Raw genomic sequence first — 17,855 nt, 5'->3', positions numbered from 1 at the left:
ATAGGTCTGGTGCTGCCTAAGGCCCGCCCCCCAAATCTGATTGGTTACTGTTCCTGCCCCTCAGCCCTCCCTTGGCACCGCCTCCCGCCTCCCCTCGCTCTTCTCCTTCTTTCTTCTCACTCCCCATTGGCTGCACCCGGGGGACCGCGGCTCTTCCGATTGGTCGAGCAGGCGCGGGCCGCCCCGTTGCCATAGCGACGACCCGCCCCGCCCCTCTCTCCCCCCCCCGGGACCGGCCCGGCCCGGCCCGTGAGGGGATGGAGGGCGGTAGCGGAGCTGCAGCAGCGCCCGATGGGGAGCCGGAACCAGAACCAGAACCAGAGTCAGAGCCGGGGGCTGGGCTGACGCTGGGGCCAGTTCCGGGTGCTCCCCTGGGCTACCTGCACGTCCTGTGGCAGCGGGAGGAGCCTACGGGCAAGATCCCGGCCCGCCGCCTGCGCAGGGCCGCCCGCCTCCACCGCCGGCTGGGACCGACCGGCAAGGAGAGCCACGGTGAGGGGCCGAGCCGGCGGACAGGCCTCGGCGGGGTGGATCGGCTCCGCTTTAGGGAGCGGATAACGCCTCAGCTTCCCTGTCTGCTTGGGCTCTCTGGAAGGAGGTCGGGTCTGCTTATGGGCGGCTTGGGAAGCCATCCTTGCTCCTGCCTGCATCCTTGCTCCCGTCAGGAGTGGGAGGGCCCGTGGCCGGCCTCAGGAGGAGAAAAGGAGAGGGCTTCTTACCTGGCAACTGCTTCCCTGACTTTGTGACTCCTCCTGCTCAGCCTTCTCTGGGCAGAGCCCGCACCAGCGTGGTTTGCACCCCGAACCTGGGGCTTGGGCACCGAGGTGGGATGTGTCGGTAGGGAAACGCTCCTTTTCTCCTCTGCTTTCCACTAATGGCTTTTTTTTTTCTTCTCCTTCTTTTTTCCTTTTTTTTTTTTTTTTTGTCCATAGCTTTGAAAAGGCTGCGTGAAGCTGCCAATAGCAACGACTTGGATACAGGTAAGATTTCTGTCAATCCTACTTTGGACCTCTTCTTGGAAGGGCAGTTTTGTCGAGGACCTTTATATAGAGGAGCACGAGGGTGCAAATGGTTTGCAGGCATGGTGCTTTAGATGCTGCAAATCTAGAAACTGCTTTTCTGGAGCCTTCCTTTTTTTCTTTGAGCAGAGTGAGGCTGGTTATAATACTTGCTTTTTCACTGTGTCTGGTTCAAAGTGTTAGTTTTCCAGATGCCTCAAGTGAAATCAGAACTGTACTATTCCAGCTTCCTGGGTATGTAACTTTTGTTGAATTGTTAGCAGCAAGAGAGGAGTGTTTTGGAAGCATGGAGAAGTTATGATTATCTGAACCATGCCTTGTGTGATGGGACAGTGTCACAGCAGATCACATTGGGAGCACAGCTTCTCACAGTGACTTCAGAGAACATGTGTGACCCTTCTGTTTTGTAGATCAGATGGGGTTTGATATACATTGTCCAGCAGCAGTATTTATGTATGTTATCTGTCTGTTGTGATTGCTCCTCCTTAGACTATACTGTCCCCTCAGCTGTTCTGGCCTGTTCATCTGGCCATTCTGTGAGCAGAACTAGAAACTGGTTTGACTTGTAGAAACTCCCAGTTTGTCAGGGTGGGGGTTTGTCTGGTTTGGCTCCACAGTACACCTCGTTTCATGAACTGATGGATAAGGTTCCTCTGTGGGCTGTGTCAGTACAGAAAGGCTTGGCCACAGTCACCAAGGCAAGAGGAAGAATGAAAGAATGTGACTTTATGAAAGTCTTTATTTCAGTCCATCTTAGGGGTTTTACACACCTGTATTTGTTACCTGGGTTCCCCTGTTTACAATCCTGATGTGTTTTGTGTACTCTGCAAGTTGAGGATGTGTCTGATGATTAATTTATTCTTCATTGACAAATAAAAATCTCTTCTGCTTCCTGTGGTGGCACGGGGTGGGAGAGTTTATGTCATTTCCTACTGGCTTTGGGGCAGGACTAGATAAAGTGTCCCCTGTTAGTGGTTCTCACTGGTAGCACTGTCAGTTGCTCTTTCTTCTGGAGTATCCAACATCCCCTGTTACGTTACCACCACTTCTGCCTTTTCAGGTCTTCCTTTCACTTCTGCACCACTCCTGAAGCAATAAGTGTGCAGGAAGAGATTCAGATGTGGCTAGAATTTGATCTCTGGAAGCCGAGACGAGTTTTGACTTTCAGTGGTCTGAGCTATCTAGTGTCTTGTCTCCAATACTGGTCAGTCTTGACAGTTGCAGGGTATGCTCTGAAAGTTCTCAAAATATAGCAAATCTATCAGTATTTTTAACGGCCACCCAATTAGCCTTATTTGAAAGAGTCAATTACTATATTGTGATAATCTCAAAACAACGGGAGTAATACAGTTGCCCTCACACATGTTGCTGTAGATGCTACTTTTATGTCCCTAATCTATTCAGCCTTTACTGATCTCTTTGCATTTGTAATACCAAATACTGGAGAGTTATACTAGTTTCTCTTTCCCTGTGTAAGCAGGTTTTTCCTTCTCTGAGAACAGGAGGTTGTTCAGGTTACAAGAAGTGCTGGCAGTGGCACTGAAAAAGGAGCTGGGTGGAAAAGCAGGGGGAACAGTGTGGGTAGAGGATAATTTGGCTACTTGGGCTGTTCACTAGCTCACTCTAATCCATGGTCTCCTAAGGGTATCTGTGCACTGCTGCTGGTGGATTGGTGCACTCACCTGACTGCTTCCCAATCAGTAGGCACCATTAGTATGGCAAAACTTTGGGGTTTCAGATGAATCTCGGGAGTGGCATATTTAGAACAGCATGAAGAAATGTTTTTTTCTCACTGCATGGGACTGAAACTTCTCACTCTAAGTCCATGTTGATGTGAAAAGCTTTACACAGATGCACCACATGACTCTGCAAATCCATGGAGAAAGCCCATTAGTACAGGACACTAATTCTGGCTTGGGGGGTGGCTGAGGTGCCTCTGACTGAGGTCTGTGAGTGTTAACCCTGCATCCTTGTCATCTTTCTATACTCTTGTGTAGGCATTTGTTGCTGATTGTCCTTGGATCTTGACTGTGAGTGGATCCTTAGCCTTAGCTGTTACACTTGTGGCTTTTCTTTTATGGCCAGTGCCTGGTGAAGGTTGTAACAGTGCGTGGAGGGCACGCTGCCTAGGCTGGTTCTGATGGGCTGGGGTGCTCACTGGAGCTCTGGGTCAAGCCCAGTTGACTTGGCAGCTGACAGAATGAGTATCTGCTAGCAGAAAGAGCAGGTAGTGTTACCCCTTTCCTGATTAGGTGCCCCTTCAGCTTACCTGCTTTCTCCTCCTTGGCATTGTCAGTGCAGCAACTCCTGGAGGATGGGACTGACCCCTGTGCCGCGGATGACAAAGGCCGCACAGCCCTGCACTTTGCCTCCTGCAATGGCAACGATCACATTGGTAAGTGGGGAAGGGGGAGTTCTGCCATAACAGCTTCTCCGTGCCAAAGATTTTGAAGGCTGCTCTTTATTTTGGTTCAGCACGTGGCAGATATTGCTGCATTCCATCTGCCTGGTGGCAAAGTTGCCGGCCGTACTCTGGCTCCAAGGCTTGCCGTGTCCTCCTGCCGAAGGGGGTGCAGCAGCTCCCAGCTCTAGGGCTGTACTGGTGCAGGAGGAGGGGTGTCCTTACTCACAGTCCTTCCCTTCAGGGTCAGTGGCACTGCCTGGCTTTGTGCTAGGTCCTTCTGCATTGCTCTGCAAACTTCTGGCCTCTGTTTCTGGGAGGTAGATGATGAACTGAACAGAAACGTCCCTCAGGTGTGGACCTGCATCCCATTTGGGCCTGACCTGTGGGGCAAAAGGAAGGGACTGACAAGGTTCTGTTTTCTTGTTTCCAGTGCAACTGCTTCTGGACCATGGGGCTGACCCAAACCAGAGAGACGGTCTGGGAAACACCCCCTTACACTTGGGTAAGTGCCACACAGATGAGTTTTGCATGCAATCAGGTGAGGTGAACACTGCCTTGCTTTTTTTTTCCTCTTCACTTTCCTCCTTCCTGTGCATCACAGGATGCATCCCCAGCTTTAATGACCTGGGAGGGACTCTTTGCATTTTGTTAGCTTCACTCTTTATGAAGGTTTTAGGCGCAGATGTAGAGCAAATCCATTTCCCTCCCTCTGCCAGCCCCAAAGAGCATGACATCCATCCCTGAAAGAATATCTGGGCTTTAGCATGAGGCCACCCGTGGGAGTTGGTCTGTTTCTCATGTCAGAGAGCCCTTTGGGAAGTGTCAAGCTCCACACTTGAGCAGAAACTTCTTTGTTGTTTGCTAGTACCTCTGAGCTGTCTGTCCTGTGTTTTCCCTCCCCAGCTGCCTGCACGAACCACGTTCCTGTCATCACCACGCTGCTGCGCGGAGGTAACATTTCCTGTATAACAGTTACAGCCTCTCCCTTTCCTGCCCTGCCCCTCTCGATACTCCCCAGGAACACTAAGTTCTTGAAGACAGCCCTCACTTTCTGTCCTTGCTCGTGCCTCTTGCAGGGGCCAGAGTTGATGCCCTGGATCGAGCTGGTAGGACCCCGCTGCACCTCGCTAAATCAAAGCTAAACATCCTCCAGGAAGGACTCTCCCACAGCCTGGAGGCTGTACGCCTTGAAGTGAAACAGGTAAAAGAAACAACACTGTGTTCTGGCAAGGTGGTGCAGCTCCTAGCAGTCTCCTGCACTTTTTATTTAAAGACCTGTCTGCAGGCTCTTAGCTTCTCTGGGGAGAATTTGGCTTTTTTTCCAATTGTTTTCAGAGACCTTCCTTTTTCGCAGCTGCTATTCTGAATTTTTGCAGCACCTCTCTTGGCTCTGGTAGGACAAGGATGCATTGAATGTCTTTATTTGGCAGGCTGTATGGAGCACTCTCTTCAACCACAGTGTAAGACAGATGCCTTCTAGCAGGCAGGAGAGGGGCCATGGGATGGGGCTGTAGCCATGACATACACGTTCCAGCAGGAATTCTGCATTCCTAGCACAGTCTGCCCTGCTCCAGTATGTAGAGGCATGGGTTGGGAAAGGAGTCACAGGGCTGCATCACAAATGCACGAGGTGTGAGCCTTGCTTCAGAAGCAATACAGGAGCCACAAGGATTTTCATCCTCGATGCTCAAGCAGATCCTGCTGGAGTGGGAGGTCCCTGCTCCTCACAGTGAGGGAAGATAGCTGGCTGTAAAGAATAGGTCAGAGCTTGCAGGGCTGGACCTTGTGCTTTTTCAGCTGGGTCTGTCTCTCTTCCCCCAACACCTCTGGTGACAGGCTGGGCTCTGATGCCACCATTAGTGCCCTCCAGTTGCTTTGTACGTGTCCCTGTGGGTCATGTACTCTGCTGTGTACAGCGCACCAAGGCTGGGCTTGGCAATTCATTTGTAACTTAATTATTCCTGTAAAAACAATCCAGTCTGGTGCTGCTGTCTGATTTCTGTCTCTTTATGCCTGTGGGTTTCAGATTATCCAGATGTTGCGGGAATACCTGGAGCGTCTGGGGAGGCATGAGCAGAAGGAGCAGCTGGATGACCTCTGCTCCAGGTTACAGATGACTAGCACCAAGGAACAGGTAGGCAGTGTTGAGCTACTGTGACTCACCTGCTTGTGGTGACTTCTGTGTTCAGGAGAATACAACTGCATGAGCAAGGTGACATTGAAAACGTGGTTATGGAAAGGCCCCTGCTTGCATTGGGCAAAGGGGGCAAATTATGTGGTGGCTCGCCGTGGTCCTTTGGCTTGGAATTCAAAATGCAGAAAGCATCACTGTGCCTGGCAGCTCAGCCTCAGGTGGGCTGAAGGCACATGTTTCTTAAGGCCAGGATCAGCACAACCACAAAGGGCTGCAGGGCCAGTTTGGATTTGCTTTTTTTTTTTTTGGTTGGTTGGTATTGGTTGTTTTTTTTCCCTAAAAAATACTTGCCATAATATACAGGCTTCGAGGAAACAACCTTGATACTGTGGTTGGATGCTGGGTAATGCAGCAACATGCAGCAACATTTTAAGGAATGGCTAAATAACATGAGGTGGAGGCCAAGGGGTTGGGGAGAGACTCTCATGACCTTAGATTAGGACCTGTGTGACCGTGAGGACAGGAGCCCTCCTACGTGACTGTGGGACCTAAGGGATCTTGGAGGATATGCTCAGCATGGGCATTACTGGCAGTCCTGGTGCAAGGGGACTTGTCACAATCCCCCTGCTGACTGGGGGTTTCTTCTGTGGTGGTGGTCAGTTGCACAACTGCATTCCTCAGCCTAATGGCCAGCTGTATTTTTCTGTCAGGTTGACGAGGTTACAGACCTCCTGGCCAGCTTCACATCGCTCAGCCTGCAGATGCAGATGGAGAAGAGGTAATGGGCTTCCAAATCATCTTCCTGATGCACCCTGAGAAGACTTAAAAAAGGAGGAAGCTGAAGCTTGCTTCCCACATTGCTGCCAGCAGCCATTCCTGCCAGATCCACTCTCCCATGGTGCTCAGACTTCCTATGGGTGCTGCCACAGCTGCCTTATAGGAAGGCAGTGGGCTTTGGACAACAGAGGCAGCAGTGCTGCAGCTGAGACTCTTGGAAAAAAAGATTTGCGCTTTTTATTAGATGGGCTGGCACTGAATAGGATACCCCTTCCTGAGATATTCTGTTTTTTCCTGAGCTGAAGCTTGACGCAGGCGATGGCTGATGCCATGTGCAGTCACCAGCACTGATGAGTGCCCCTCAGCAGTTGGGCAACATCACAGAAGTGTTTGGAACTGGCACCTTTTGCCACCTCTACGGTACTCGGTTGCACGGGGCAGAAAGTGGATGCACTGGACAGCAGAAGGCTTTGTGCTGTGAGAAGAACATGTATCTAATTCTTCATGCTAGCAGCTGAGCAAACGTACTGCCTTGAGAAACATGCACCAAGGCTTAATCCTAACCCTCCCCACAGCCTGCGGTCAGAGAATCTGTTTGGTTACAAATGGGATACAAAGCTTTTAATCACTAGACTGACAGCTTTTGTTGGCCCTGTTTTCTAGATCACTGCTGCAAGCTGGTGCTAAAATACTGCAGTGAAACACTTGCAAAAAATACCCAGATGGCTAGCTAGCAGGTCAGAGCTGCCCCGATGCAAGAAAAAGGTTTTGGGGGGGGTTGTGATTTAATCCTACTGCATTTTTAGGCAGACATCTACATTTTGCAAAAAACCCCCACTATAACTGGTTTCTTATTGCTGGCAGCCTTGGGCAAGAGGTCCAGTTACAAGAGGAGGGTTTGTGCTGCTGCACCAGCAACCAAACCCGGAGCTGATCTGTACTTTTTCTTGGTTATCACGGAGAGGTGCTGCTTCGAGACCTTGAATGCAGCATTAGGAACAAATTCTGACCTCTGCTGGGAGCCTGAAGTGGTGCAGCTATGAGGGATGCAGGGAATTGCTCTTGCTGCTCTCTTGCTTCTGCACAACTGTGATTAGTAACTAAGATGCAAATAGCTTTGTTTTCGAGCAGGGATCCATGAAATTTTGTCAGTAGGGCACTACCAGCAGCAGGGTGACAAGAAGATGCCCAATTTTAAATTGAGTTCCTACCTAAATGAGATAGTAGGCTGGTAGCAATACCCACCCCACAGCTTGGGAATCACTGGTGTGCAAGTGTTCATTCTTAGGATTCACTTCAACCATACAACAGCCACAATCTGGAGCATTCTTCAGGGACCTTCAGGTCAGCAACTTCTTTCACATCTGGCCTCTTGTCCAGGAAGAGGCTGGGAAGACCTTCATGTTCAAAGCTGAGACACAGAAATATGTATGGCTTTTTGGTTGATTCATCCAGGGGTGCTGGAGGCCATGACTGGGACTATTGGGTTTCCTGGTTCGGCTGGAGCTGTCACTGTGAATACTGATACTTTGTTATGATATGCTGGATGGGAAGGATAACAGAGGGGGTAGGGGACAATCTGATCTTTTTTCTATTTTGAACTTCAATAAAATCCTGTCAGCCTTTTCAGTCTCCTCAGCCAAGTTTTCTCTTTTTTCAGAGCGCCCCATTCTTCTTTACTTATGTTCCAGGCCCCAGTCACAGCACCAGAGTTGGTAACTGCTGCTCTCACAGCTGGTACTGACATTAGAAGTGACAACATGAAGTTATTTGAATTCAAACACTGGTCTGTTTGCAGATTGGAGTACATGGCTGCTGACTGACCTTTTGATCTTGACTCCTACAGCCAAGAAATCCCAATTTTTTTTATCTGGTTTGTTGCTGTGAAACAGTACAAAGGGATGAAAGAGAATCTCAGTGGGATTGCTTCAAGCTGGAAGAAAGGATGTTTTGCAGAGAGGAAAAGCAGCCTTGCCCAGTCTGCACTGCTGCTTAAATATGGAGCTGTTAGGGAGGAGGCAGATGAAGGAGGAGGCCTTGTCCCATGCCAGATAATGTGGCTGTGCTGTGAAAAGGCAGCAAAGGGATGAGGGGCTGGGAAGGGACATCTCCTGGGCAGGGCAGGGAGTTTCCACGGTGGTCTCTGTCTGAAGAGCTGGTAACTTTTGTGTCCAGACTCTACTTTTCTTGCTTCTTCCCCTCTTCACAGCCTAGTCTTGGTGTCCACGTCACTCAGATGTCACTGCTTCTGCACTCAATGGCCTTGTTGCTGAGGAGACCATTAAGGTCCCCTAAGAGCAGGTGGCTGCTCTTAAGGGCTGCAGCTGCCTTAGTTGCTGATATTGTCTGCTAACTAGACACAGCTTGGAAGCTTTCCTTAAAACCAAGAATACACTTAGCTGGGACTCAGAGCAAAGCTTTTAGCCTGAGCACACATGATGATGTTGTCCACAGTTCTTCAGGCTTTTGTGTTGCCTGGCGGTGGAGTTCTCATGATTGTGTCTGACTGTAAGCTTGGGGTGGAAAGGTGTGGGTGCTGCAGCCAGCCAGGAGTGTTCATCTTTCCTCTTCCAGCACTGTTGCCTCCATGGGAGGTGAGGCAGCCCTGACAGTCCCCTGGTGACTGGCACAGTGAGCTGAGACAAATAAAAGGAGCAGGTTTATAGGAAGTTTTGCCACTCCTTCAGCAATAATACCAGGTAAGAAAGAGAAAGGGGATCTGTTTTTCAGAAAAGCATCACATAGGGATCACTGCAGTCAGTTCTGCTTTCCTGCCTCAGGGTTGAAGCACTGGGCTGAGAAAAGAACACAATGTCACGTGTTTGGCACTGGGCTGAGAAAAGTCATAGGGATTTTTGTGTCAGCTGGTCATGCCAAAGCCATGCTCAGCTGCTGTATCTTGAAAGAGAGTTACCTGCTGGGGAGGGAAAGCAGGAAAGAAAAGGTTCCAGGGAAGGAGGAGAGGGTGCTTCGTGCTGTGCTCAGAGTGGTTCACTGGCACTGTCTGTTTTTCCTGCTGCCCCTAGCCTAGGGTCTTCAGCCTCTCCCAGCAGCTTTTCCCCCTGCCCTTCCATCCTGGGCCACAGATTTCCCTGCAGAGCCCATGAGTGTGAGGCTGGTGGCTGCTTTCTCCATCTGCCAGAGGTGTCTGCTGCAGCAGTGGACAATAAAAACGCACAGGTTTCCCTCTGCTATTTATTTTGACATTAAACTCAGTCCAACCTCCTTATTTTGCTTGTGCTGCACCACCAAACACACCTCGGGGCCATAAGGTCAACCAAGATTTGACCTAAGGCTTTGTTTCCCCCCCTCTGCTGTCTGGCCTCCAGAGCTGCTCCATTTCCCCTCCTTGTTCAGAGCACAGCTCTGCAGTGAGGTGTCGAATCCCCAGGCGCTGAATGCAGCAGCAACCTGCCCTCCTCTGCAGCCCCTGCTCTGCTGTAAGACACAACCAAAACCAATCAGGTTGAGGGTCTGGCTCAGCCAAGCACGGAAAGACTGAAAACCTGCTTGTGTTTCACCGAGGACCCACGGCAGAAGCAACAAGCCCTGAACAAAGCCTCCCAACGAAGCTGCATGGATGTTAGTAAGCAAAAGGCCTTTCTCTGAAGTGGCCACTCACCCATCTGAGCAAATGGAACGTGTGCACGCTGCAGTGTGTGCAAACATCAAGAATCTATTCAACTCTTCAGCAGCTTAAATAATTAAGCTCCAGGGTATCACGCTAACAACTGAACACCATTAATTCCTTCACCTTTGCCTTTCCAGCAGATTCCAAATACATTGCTGTGATTATTTGTGCTGCTAAAGAAACACCTCTGGCAAATCTCCTACCCTTTCATCTGCTTCCTCTGCTCATTCTGTGAGCAAGACAGATCTTTTCCATCATGGGAGAGTACTTGCTGAAAGATGCCTTATTCATGCACTGTGCCTACCTGTGTGGGAGAGAAGCCTTGGGCAGCTCAGGGTCCATGGGGCAACGAGGTAGAAGAGCCTGCAGTTTTGATTAGGAAAATGTTAAAGGAGATTTGGCAACCTGCATTCCTCTGTTTTTTCTGAAGGCTCTTTGAGGGAAAGAGCGCTCATGATTATTTGAGGAATTAAAATAATCAGCTGGCAACCTGCTAAGGCTGGTCTGTTCATGGATTAGGAATCAGCAGCTAAACCCAAAAGCAAACAAGCAGAATTGCCTGTATCTTGCATAAGTGTTATGTGTTCTGACCACCCCTGTCATACTGTTAGTTCTCTGCTTGTGAGCTGGCAAGGCTGTCCTGCCCCAAGCTGCCTTTGCAGGGCTGTCCTGGCTGCTTGCAGTGTGTCTGTTCAAGGTCCTGGTCCCATGAGTGCAAGGGGAAACGCAGGATTTGAACCTGTTGCTCTGCCAGGGAAATAGCCATCCTTTTAACAGCTTTCCAGCTCCCCCAGCTCCATGTGTCTGCAGACAGGGAAATCAAATCCCACCACCAGGGCTGCCAGGTTTGCACACAGGGGTGTAAGCAGGGTGAGCTTCTCAGCACCTGGATCTGCCACCTCCCAGGAGTGTGGGGCTGGTGGTGTACACACTGGGGAGATGCCAGGCAGCAGAACCAGCACACAGCTGGTAGGACGAGGTTGCTCTAGGCAGAGGGTAGCTATGCCTGGCTGGCAGGGGAGCTGGTGCTGACCATGGGCTGCAAAGCCCCATCCTGCTCTCACTTCTCTTGTTCCTCCTGCTCAGTGCCAGCATGCGACACGGATTCAGCTGATGTGGCAAACCAGCCTCTGCAGGGTTAAAGCTGAGCTTGTCAGCCCAAGTGGTGACAAGCAGGAAAGAAAATTTAAGCAAGAAGCTATTAATTAAGGTGAGAAGCTGGGAGAAGAGACTGCACAATGATAATCAGTCTGGGAGGAGAGGCTGCACGGAAAACGGCAGTCAAGATCCTTCAGCTTTAATTAAACCCGTCTCTGCATCAAGGACATGACACCTGTTCTTCATCTCTACCTTTGAGCTGTGAAACCAGTTGGAGCATGTATGCTGTTACTGGGCAGACAGGAATTCCCTCCTGGCCCCAGAGCCTCCCTGGGCCAGGCTCAGCATCTGTCCTTCCCGCTCGTGTGCTCTCCAAAATCAGGGCTTAACACCAGGCAGATCTTAGAGATGGGAACAAGGGCTTGTGGATACTTACTGTGCTAAATGCAGCTTTTCCCCCAGGTTTCCACATTGTCGTGTCAGTCCTGTTTCATTTAGGCTTCACCCCAGCGTACAGCAGTCAGGCCTGACCTGACCTCATCCCTTTGCAAGCCAGGACCAGGAGGAGCAGGATCAGGGGTGAGCAACAGCCTGGCTGCATGCAGGCAAGAACAGGCAGCATCGGGCTATGCCACATCACTGCTCCTGACCACTGTTCCTTTCTCCCTCTGATGCTTTGGGCTCTGAAGTGGGGACCCCCCCCTCCCCCCCAGAAACAATGCAGATATTCCTGTTACCTGGAAGCTGCCTTTGGCCCCACAGGAGCTGGCCACTAGCCATGGCATTGCAGGCAAAGGATGGCTGCAGGACAAGCCATTCCAGGAAGGTGGGCAGAGCACACTGAACACATTGCCAGAGGGCACTGGCTGCAGAGGAGCCTGAGAAATCAGAAACAGGGACAGGACATGAGGGAGGCTCGAGGTGCAGAGAGCAACGTCAAGTACATGAAGGGAAAAAGAAAAATAATTCCCCAGCACAGTGCTTCTGCTGGCCTCTGCATGGGGGAAGGGGTATCCTTGGAGCTGAGCTCTAGTGATTCATACAACTGCATCAGAAAGAGTTGAAAACACAACGTTGCCTGGGAATTTTAAGAGCGGGTAGGGCAAAGTAATAAGGGAAGATTTACGCAAGCAGAATCAGGGGACAGGACAAAAAATAAGAGGTAGCTTGTGGCTCTGCTCATGCTCAGCACATCTTTGCAAGCCCTTTGCTGCCTGATGGTCCCCCAGTCCCACTGCACAATTCTTGCATCACTGATAGCATCAGAAGGCAGGTATGGCACCAAAACCCTTTTGCTTTGGATGCAGCCCCAGCTGCCTTGCCGAGGTCCCACCATGCACATAGACAAGTCAGGACACCAGAGGCTTCTGCAGCCAGTGTGGAGGTCAGGGCACCACTGATGGAGCTATGCAGTCTCCAACAACTTTTGCATGCTCATATTGGCAATCAGCTCCCACTGGTCAGTGGACTGCCAGTAAATGCCTCCTCTCTGCTAGCTGGGGCTCCTCAGCATTAGCTCTCTTACTGTTTTAATCAGCTAGAAACTGAGAGGTGTGGTCCCTGCAGGTTTCCAGGCTGTGGACAATGCTGTAGCACCCAGTCCTTGTGTCCCTGCCTGGAAAGTCAGCCTGTAGGTCTTTGCCAGGAGGGATGCATCCATGCACTCACCAGCTGTGAGCAGTGGAGTGGGAGCAGCAAACTGCTGTGGAAGGAGAACCATCTGCCCTGTTCAGGGAAAAGGTGTTCACTCTCAAACCTACTGCTGCCATGACAATTTGTCACTGTTTCCCAGCTTCAGTGTAGAAGTCTGGAGTGTCCCACCATGTCCCTGCTTTCACTTAACCCTCTCTGCCAAGCTTACCCTTCCTCACTGCTGTTAGGGCATCGTGGCTGAAGATCTGTTTCATGATGAGTTACACACTCTGGAGTCTCACAGCACTAATTAAATGCCAGATGCAATTAAGGAAAAGGAAGGCTGTTGCAATCCTGTAAAGCTTACTGTAAATATTGAGCTGGGGCAACAGCTGGTCTAATGATTTGTAGCCAAGGTGTCTCAGTTCTGGCAGCAGGATCATGGAGGAGATTGCTGAGAAACTCTGGGACTTGAGCTTTAAGAGGTGTGAGTGAGAAAGTTCCCCCTTTTGCCGCCAGTGGAAAACCATCTCAGTGTGGGCCAGATGATCTTGGCCCCTCCTGGAGGAAAGCAAAGCCCCTGGGATGTGGTCAGGAAGTGTGACATTAAGAGATTTCTCCCTTGCCTGTCACCATTGAGGTTCTTCCATAGGCTTGTCCCTTTCTCTTCCCAAAGGCTTGCCTGGCCAGCAAAATCAGTCCCTTTTATCCCCCCTCCATCTCTCTCAGGTGACTTGTCTGTGTATCTGTCCTAGGGCTTCTTCCTGAGCTTGTACTACAGCATCACCAAAAGCTCCCAAGCCACAGGACTGAGGCTCAAAAGGCTATGACCTCTATGGTTTTTTGGGCTTCTCTGGCAGTCTGATGATGCAGAAAAATGCTGAAGAAAGCTGCCAGGGTCCATCACTGCTGAATGATGCTCACCCAGCTCCAGAGCTGCATGACACCGCTGGGCTGGGGAGAAGGTTCTTGCCAAAATGTGGGTTCTCTGCTAACAAATTGCTTCCCGCCTCCCTCAGGCCACCTTGTCCTCCCTTCTGCTCTCTGTTTCTCACCCCTCACCTCACCCTGCCTTCTTACTGCCATCTTCTGTCCTTGTGGATGGCTCCTGCCACATATTTATCACTTACACTGTCCCCTATTTGTCCTCTCAGCATCCCTCCTTTTCCCTCTCTGCTTCTATACCTCCCTCTCCAATGACTTTATTGCCAGCAGTGCTGGATCCATCTTAAACCCCTTGTTTTTGCTTCTTACTATTCTTCTGTGTCTGCAAAGTCAAATAAAACGAATTACACCCTGCTAGTGACTTGGGAGCACCAGTCTGTGTTCAGGCTGTGCCTACAGCCTCCACACCTCCAGCCCAAACTGCAGAGCCCCACACCAGGCAGAGGTTCTACCCAGAACACAGCAAAAGCAGCAGGTGAAGGAAAATACTGGGGTTTATTCAGGTCAAGCAGAGGAAAAGTTCCAGAACCTTCTGGTGAATGTGATTTTTGTCCCACCACATAATTCCTCTGGCACTTCCCATCCTCTCAGTGGTCAGGTTGGGGGAGGCAGTGCGAGGTGTTGTTGAGGTGCTACCACAGCCAAAGACTCCTCCAGGGCTGCTGGGGCAGCAGAGACAGAACAGGGGAAAACCTTGCTCCCAGGCAGACATGGGTCCCACAGCAACCCCACAGCAGTAGCTATCTTGGAAGATGTCCCAATCTACTGAGATGTGTTGGTATCATGCTCTCTTGGAAGCCCTCTCCATTAGGTAGAAAGGGGCACTGAGGAGGTAGAAGTGAACTGGGTGCTCAAAGGTCTATTTCTTTCTCCTTCATCTCACCACAGCTGCCAGTTGGCTCCACAGCTCATTTTGCAGCTTAGCTACTTTTGCTTTGGTGATGGCCATCAATTCACCCACAATCATCACCACCATGTGGAAAAATAACTGGCCCCACACATATGGGGCTAATATCAATGAATAACGTTGCTGCTCAGAGAGCAACAGGTCCTTCATCCCCAGAAGGAAGAGATGAAACTGCAAGTAGCAAGCAAAGATCACAGAGATGGCAGCAGTCCCTCAGGAATTTGTGAAAGGCAAACAGAAAGTAAGCAGAGGGGCAGACTGTGTGCAGCAGTGTGGTGGAAGGAGTTACCAGGTTTGTTTAGGAAGAACTGGGGATAGCTATGAGGAAATATTTATGAATTGAAAAAGGCATCAGGAAGTGTCCTGCAGGATCTGCTTACACAAGCTAAAGCCAGGTGGGACAGAGCTCCAGGAAACATTCTCCATTGAGTACTTCTGGTGGGACAGAGTGGAGGGAGGGGACTGGAGAGATGTTTTTTTCTTCCTTGAACTTCAGAGAAGCCACAGGTGCAGGGGGGAGGCACACAGAGCCACAGTCAGCACATGAGCTTTTCTGTTCTCCACCTGCCATGGCACAACTCATTTGAGTATGACTGGTGACTGCTGCAGAGTTTGCATCATCAAGCTGCTGTCACAGATGGCTGATTTCCTTGCACGTGAAACAGGGCTGGAAAAGGCTCTCTGGTCTGGATGCAGGGGCTGGGAAACAGCATGGAGGTAGACTAGGGCTGCCCCTGGACTACAGGAAAAGAAAGACATATGGGCAGGAGACAGTTTTTCACCACTTGGGGCTGAGCACAGCACCCCAGCCCTGCTAGAGAAAGAGGCTGCCAGCTACCCTGTTCATTCTCAAGTCCTCTTGCACTCCATCCACCCTTCCCACCTCTGATATGCCCTTAACAGATTGGATTTCCTACCAGGATGCTTTCACTTTGGTTGCCTCCCACTTAAGAGCTCCAAGGTGCTGCATGATATTTGCAAGTTAGGAAGCTGGGAAATCGAGGCCTTAAAACCTTTTGCAGGAATGCCAGCCAGGCCACCTGGCATCACACTAACATGTTCCTCCACTTGGCATCTGGATGGGTGGATTGTGCCATTCCTAGATGAATTCTGTAGGACAGTGAGGGAAGGTGAGTGAGGACAATTGGTTACCAAGGCCCCTCAGGAGCTTTCAGGGGCTCTGCTGCATCTGTTCCTCCTTGCCCCACATTATGCTGCCTGTTTGGGAATGGAGTAGTTACTCACAGTCTGGAAAACATCTGTAATGAACAGTGAGGAACTCCTGAGTTCCTCCTGGAGGGGTCATGGGTATAGGATGGCCAGCTGCTGGCAAACTTTCCTCTTCCAACAGCTCCTTCTGAACAAAGACCATGGCATCTTGTACCTGGTGAGTCCATGCTCTGGCATCATGACTGGCACCTTCAGGGTCCCTCTTCCTGGTGCTCCCCTCTGGGACCTCAGTGTTGCCTCCATAGAAACCTCTGGTGCTGTTGGTGAAACCTTTGCTTGTGTTGACCACGTGGACTTTCTTTCCAACTCTCTTCTTCTTCTTCCCGGTCTTGTTCTTGAAGAAGAGGCAGGTGAAGACCTGCTTGAAACGTTTGCGGAAATGCTTGGAGATGAGGGCATAGACAATGGGGTTGAGGCAGGAATTAGCATATGAAAGACAGTGGGAAGCCAGGCGGCAGGCGTAAGTGGCTCGATTGAAGGGGAAGTGGCCAAACCAGAAGCACAGGATGACCAGGTGGTGAGGCAGCCAGCAAAGGCAGAACAAGATGGCCACAGCCACAATCATCTTAGTGACCTTACATTTGGCCTTCCTCGACTCTGAGATCCTTTCTATGGGGTCTACGGAGGTCCACAGGAACTTGATGGTCCTGGCGTATGCCAAGCTCACCACAGTCACGGGCAGGAGGTATCCAAAGACAAAAGTCAGGATATCCAGAATCTTTCGGCGTTGGTCCTCCCAGATGGGGACACAGATGGGCACCCCATGGTAATGGACTATCTGGTAGTAACTGAGGTAAGGTCCTGCGAAGAGCAGAGACAGAGACCAGATCACTACAATGGCCACTCCTGCTTTTCGTGAGGTGCGGAGATCTCGAGACTTCAGTGGATAGCGAATTGCCAGGTACCTGGAGGGAAGAGGAAAGAGAAGGAGAGACCAAACCCAGTGTGGGTGAGATGAGATATTTATCCTGCCCTCTGCGCAGCCCTTCCCATCCAGCCACTCATCTCTCCCCCTTCCTGCTCAGGGTCATCCCAGCACACGGTCTGAGATCTCTGTCAGACCCTGCTGTGCTAGCTCAGGGAGGGCAAGCAGTGTGCCTCTTGTACCAGGGAAGAGAAGGACAGGAGCAGGGCCCAAAAAGCTCCCTCTTTCTCCCCTGTTGCACTGATGCTCTGGGGCTTTGCCATTCTTGGTTTTGCATGATGGACACAAAGCCTCAATATATGCTTGCATTCCTTCCCAAGAGAGGGCTGGTAACCAAGCCCGGGGCTTGGCTTGGTGCTGGGCAAGGACACAGCAAGGTGGGGAGGCTGGGGAGCCCAGCAAGGTGGGGAGGCTGGCTTTGCTGTCCCTGCCTCTGGGAGGACCCTACCTACTTCTAACAGGACACGCATCAGGGTAAGGACTGTCCTTTCTCCCTCCTCCTAGCTCCATGGTGGCAAATATGTTGTCCGTGAGCTGAGGGACCCAAAGGGTAGGGGACACTTGCCTGTCGACGGAGACAGCAGCCAGGGTAAAGCTGCTGGCATACATGGTGAGGTAGATCAGGAAATGCACAGCCTTACAGGCAAAGGCCCCAAAGAGCCACCCATCCAGGGTGTAAATGGTGGCCTGGAAGGGGACGCAGCAGATGATGAAGCAGAGGTCGGCCATGGCCAGGTTAAGGATGAAGAGGTTGGTGGTGTTGTACTTGACTTGGCCATTCCGCAGCAGCACAGCCAGCACCAGCCCATTCCCCACAGTGCCCAGGAGGAAAATGAGGGAGAAGATGATGGGTACGATAATCCCTGCGGCTCGTAGCTCCGGGCTGTCAGAGGAGGCATTCCAGCCTCCTGGCATCTCCCCATCTGACTGCAGGGACCTGCCTGGGGAAAAAAGGAGACACAGCACCTGTCCATGGCCATGGGTAAGTGGACGCTGCTCAGCATTGACCACAGCAGCCAGCAAGAGCTCTGGCCCTAAGGTGCCCGATCCTAGGCTTTGTCTGACACCCAAGTTTCTCCCAGAGGCTCCAATCCCAACCAGCTCATTAAATTATGACATCAAGATCCTTGTCATTCTGTTGGGATAAGCCAGC

At 51.0% G+C, this 17,855-nt stretch overlaps 2 protein-coding genes across 2 annotated transcripts; one reads left to right on the top strand and one right to left on the bottom strand.

The window, feature by feature from the left end:
- Positions 1-186: 186 nt before the first annotated feature.
- On the top strand, positions 187-7,959 carry ANKRD54 (ankyrin repeat domain 54). The gene is made up of 8 exons (XM_071730527.1): positions 187-492; positions 933-980; positions 3,316-3,414; positions 3,854-3,925; positions 4,327-4,374; positions 4,500-4,624; positions 5,450-5,557; positions 6,268-7,959. The coding sequence occupies exons 1-8, from the start codon at positions 258-260 to the stop codon at positions 6,337-6,339; spliced, it is 807 nt and encodes a 268-aa protein (XP_071586628.1). The 5' UTR covers positions 187-257; the 3' UTR covers positions 6,340-7,959.
- A 7,713-nt stretch (positions 7,960-15,672) lies between these two features.
- GALR3 (galanin receptor 3) lies at positions 15,673-17,795 on the bottom strand. The gene is made up of 2 exons (XM_071730562.1): positions 17,268-17,795; positions 15,673-16,682 (listed from the first exon to the last, which is right to left on the bottom strand). The coding sequence occupies exons 1-2, from the start codon at positions 17,615-17,617 to the stop codon at positions 15,785-15,787; spliced, it is 1,248 nt and encodes a 415-aa protein (XP_071586663.1). The 5' UTR covers positions 17,618-17,795; the 3' UTR covers positions 15,673-15,784.
- Between the last annotated feature and the right edge of the window lie 60 nt (positions 17,796-17,855).

This window comes from Heliangelus exortis, chromosome 1 (assembly GCF_036169615.1).
Source record: "Heliangelus exortis chromosome 1, bHelExo1.hap1, whole genome shotgun sequence".
Taxonomy (NCBI): Eukaryota; Metazoa; Chordata; class Aves; order Apodiformes; family Trochilidae; genus Heliangelus; species Heliangelus exortis.
This window is presented reverse-complemented; position numbering and strand designations above follow the sequence as displayed.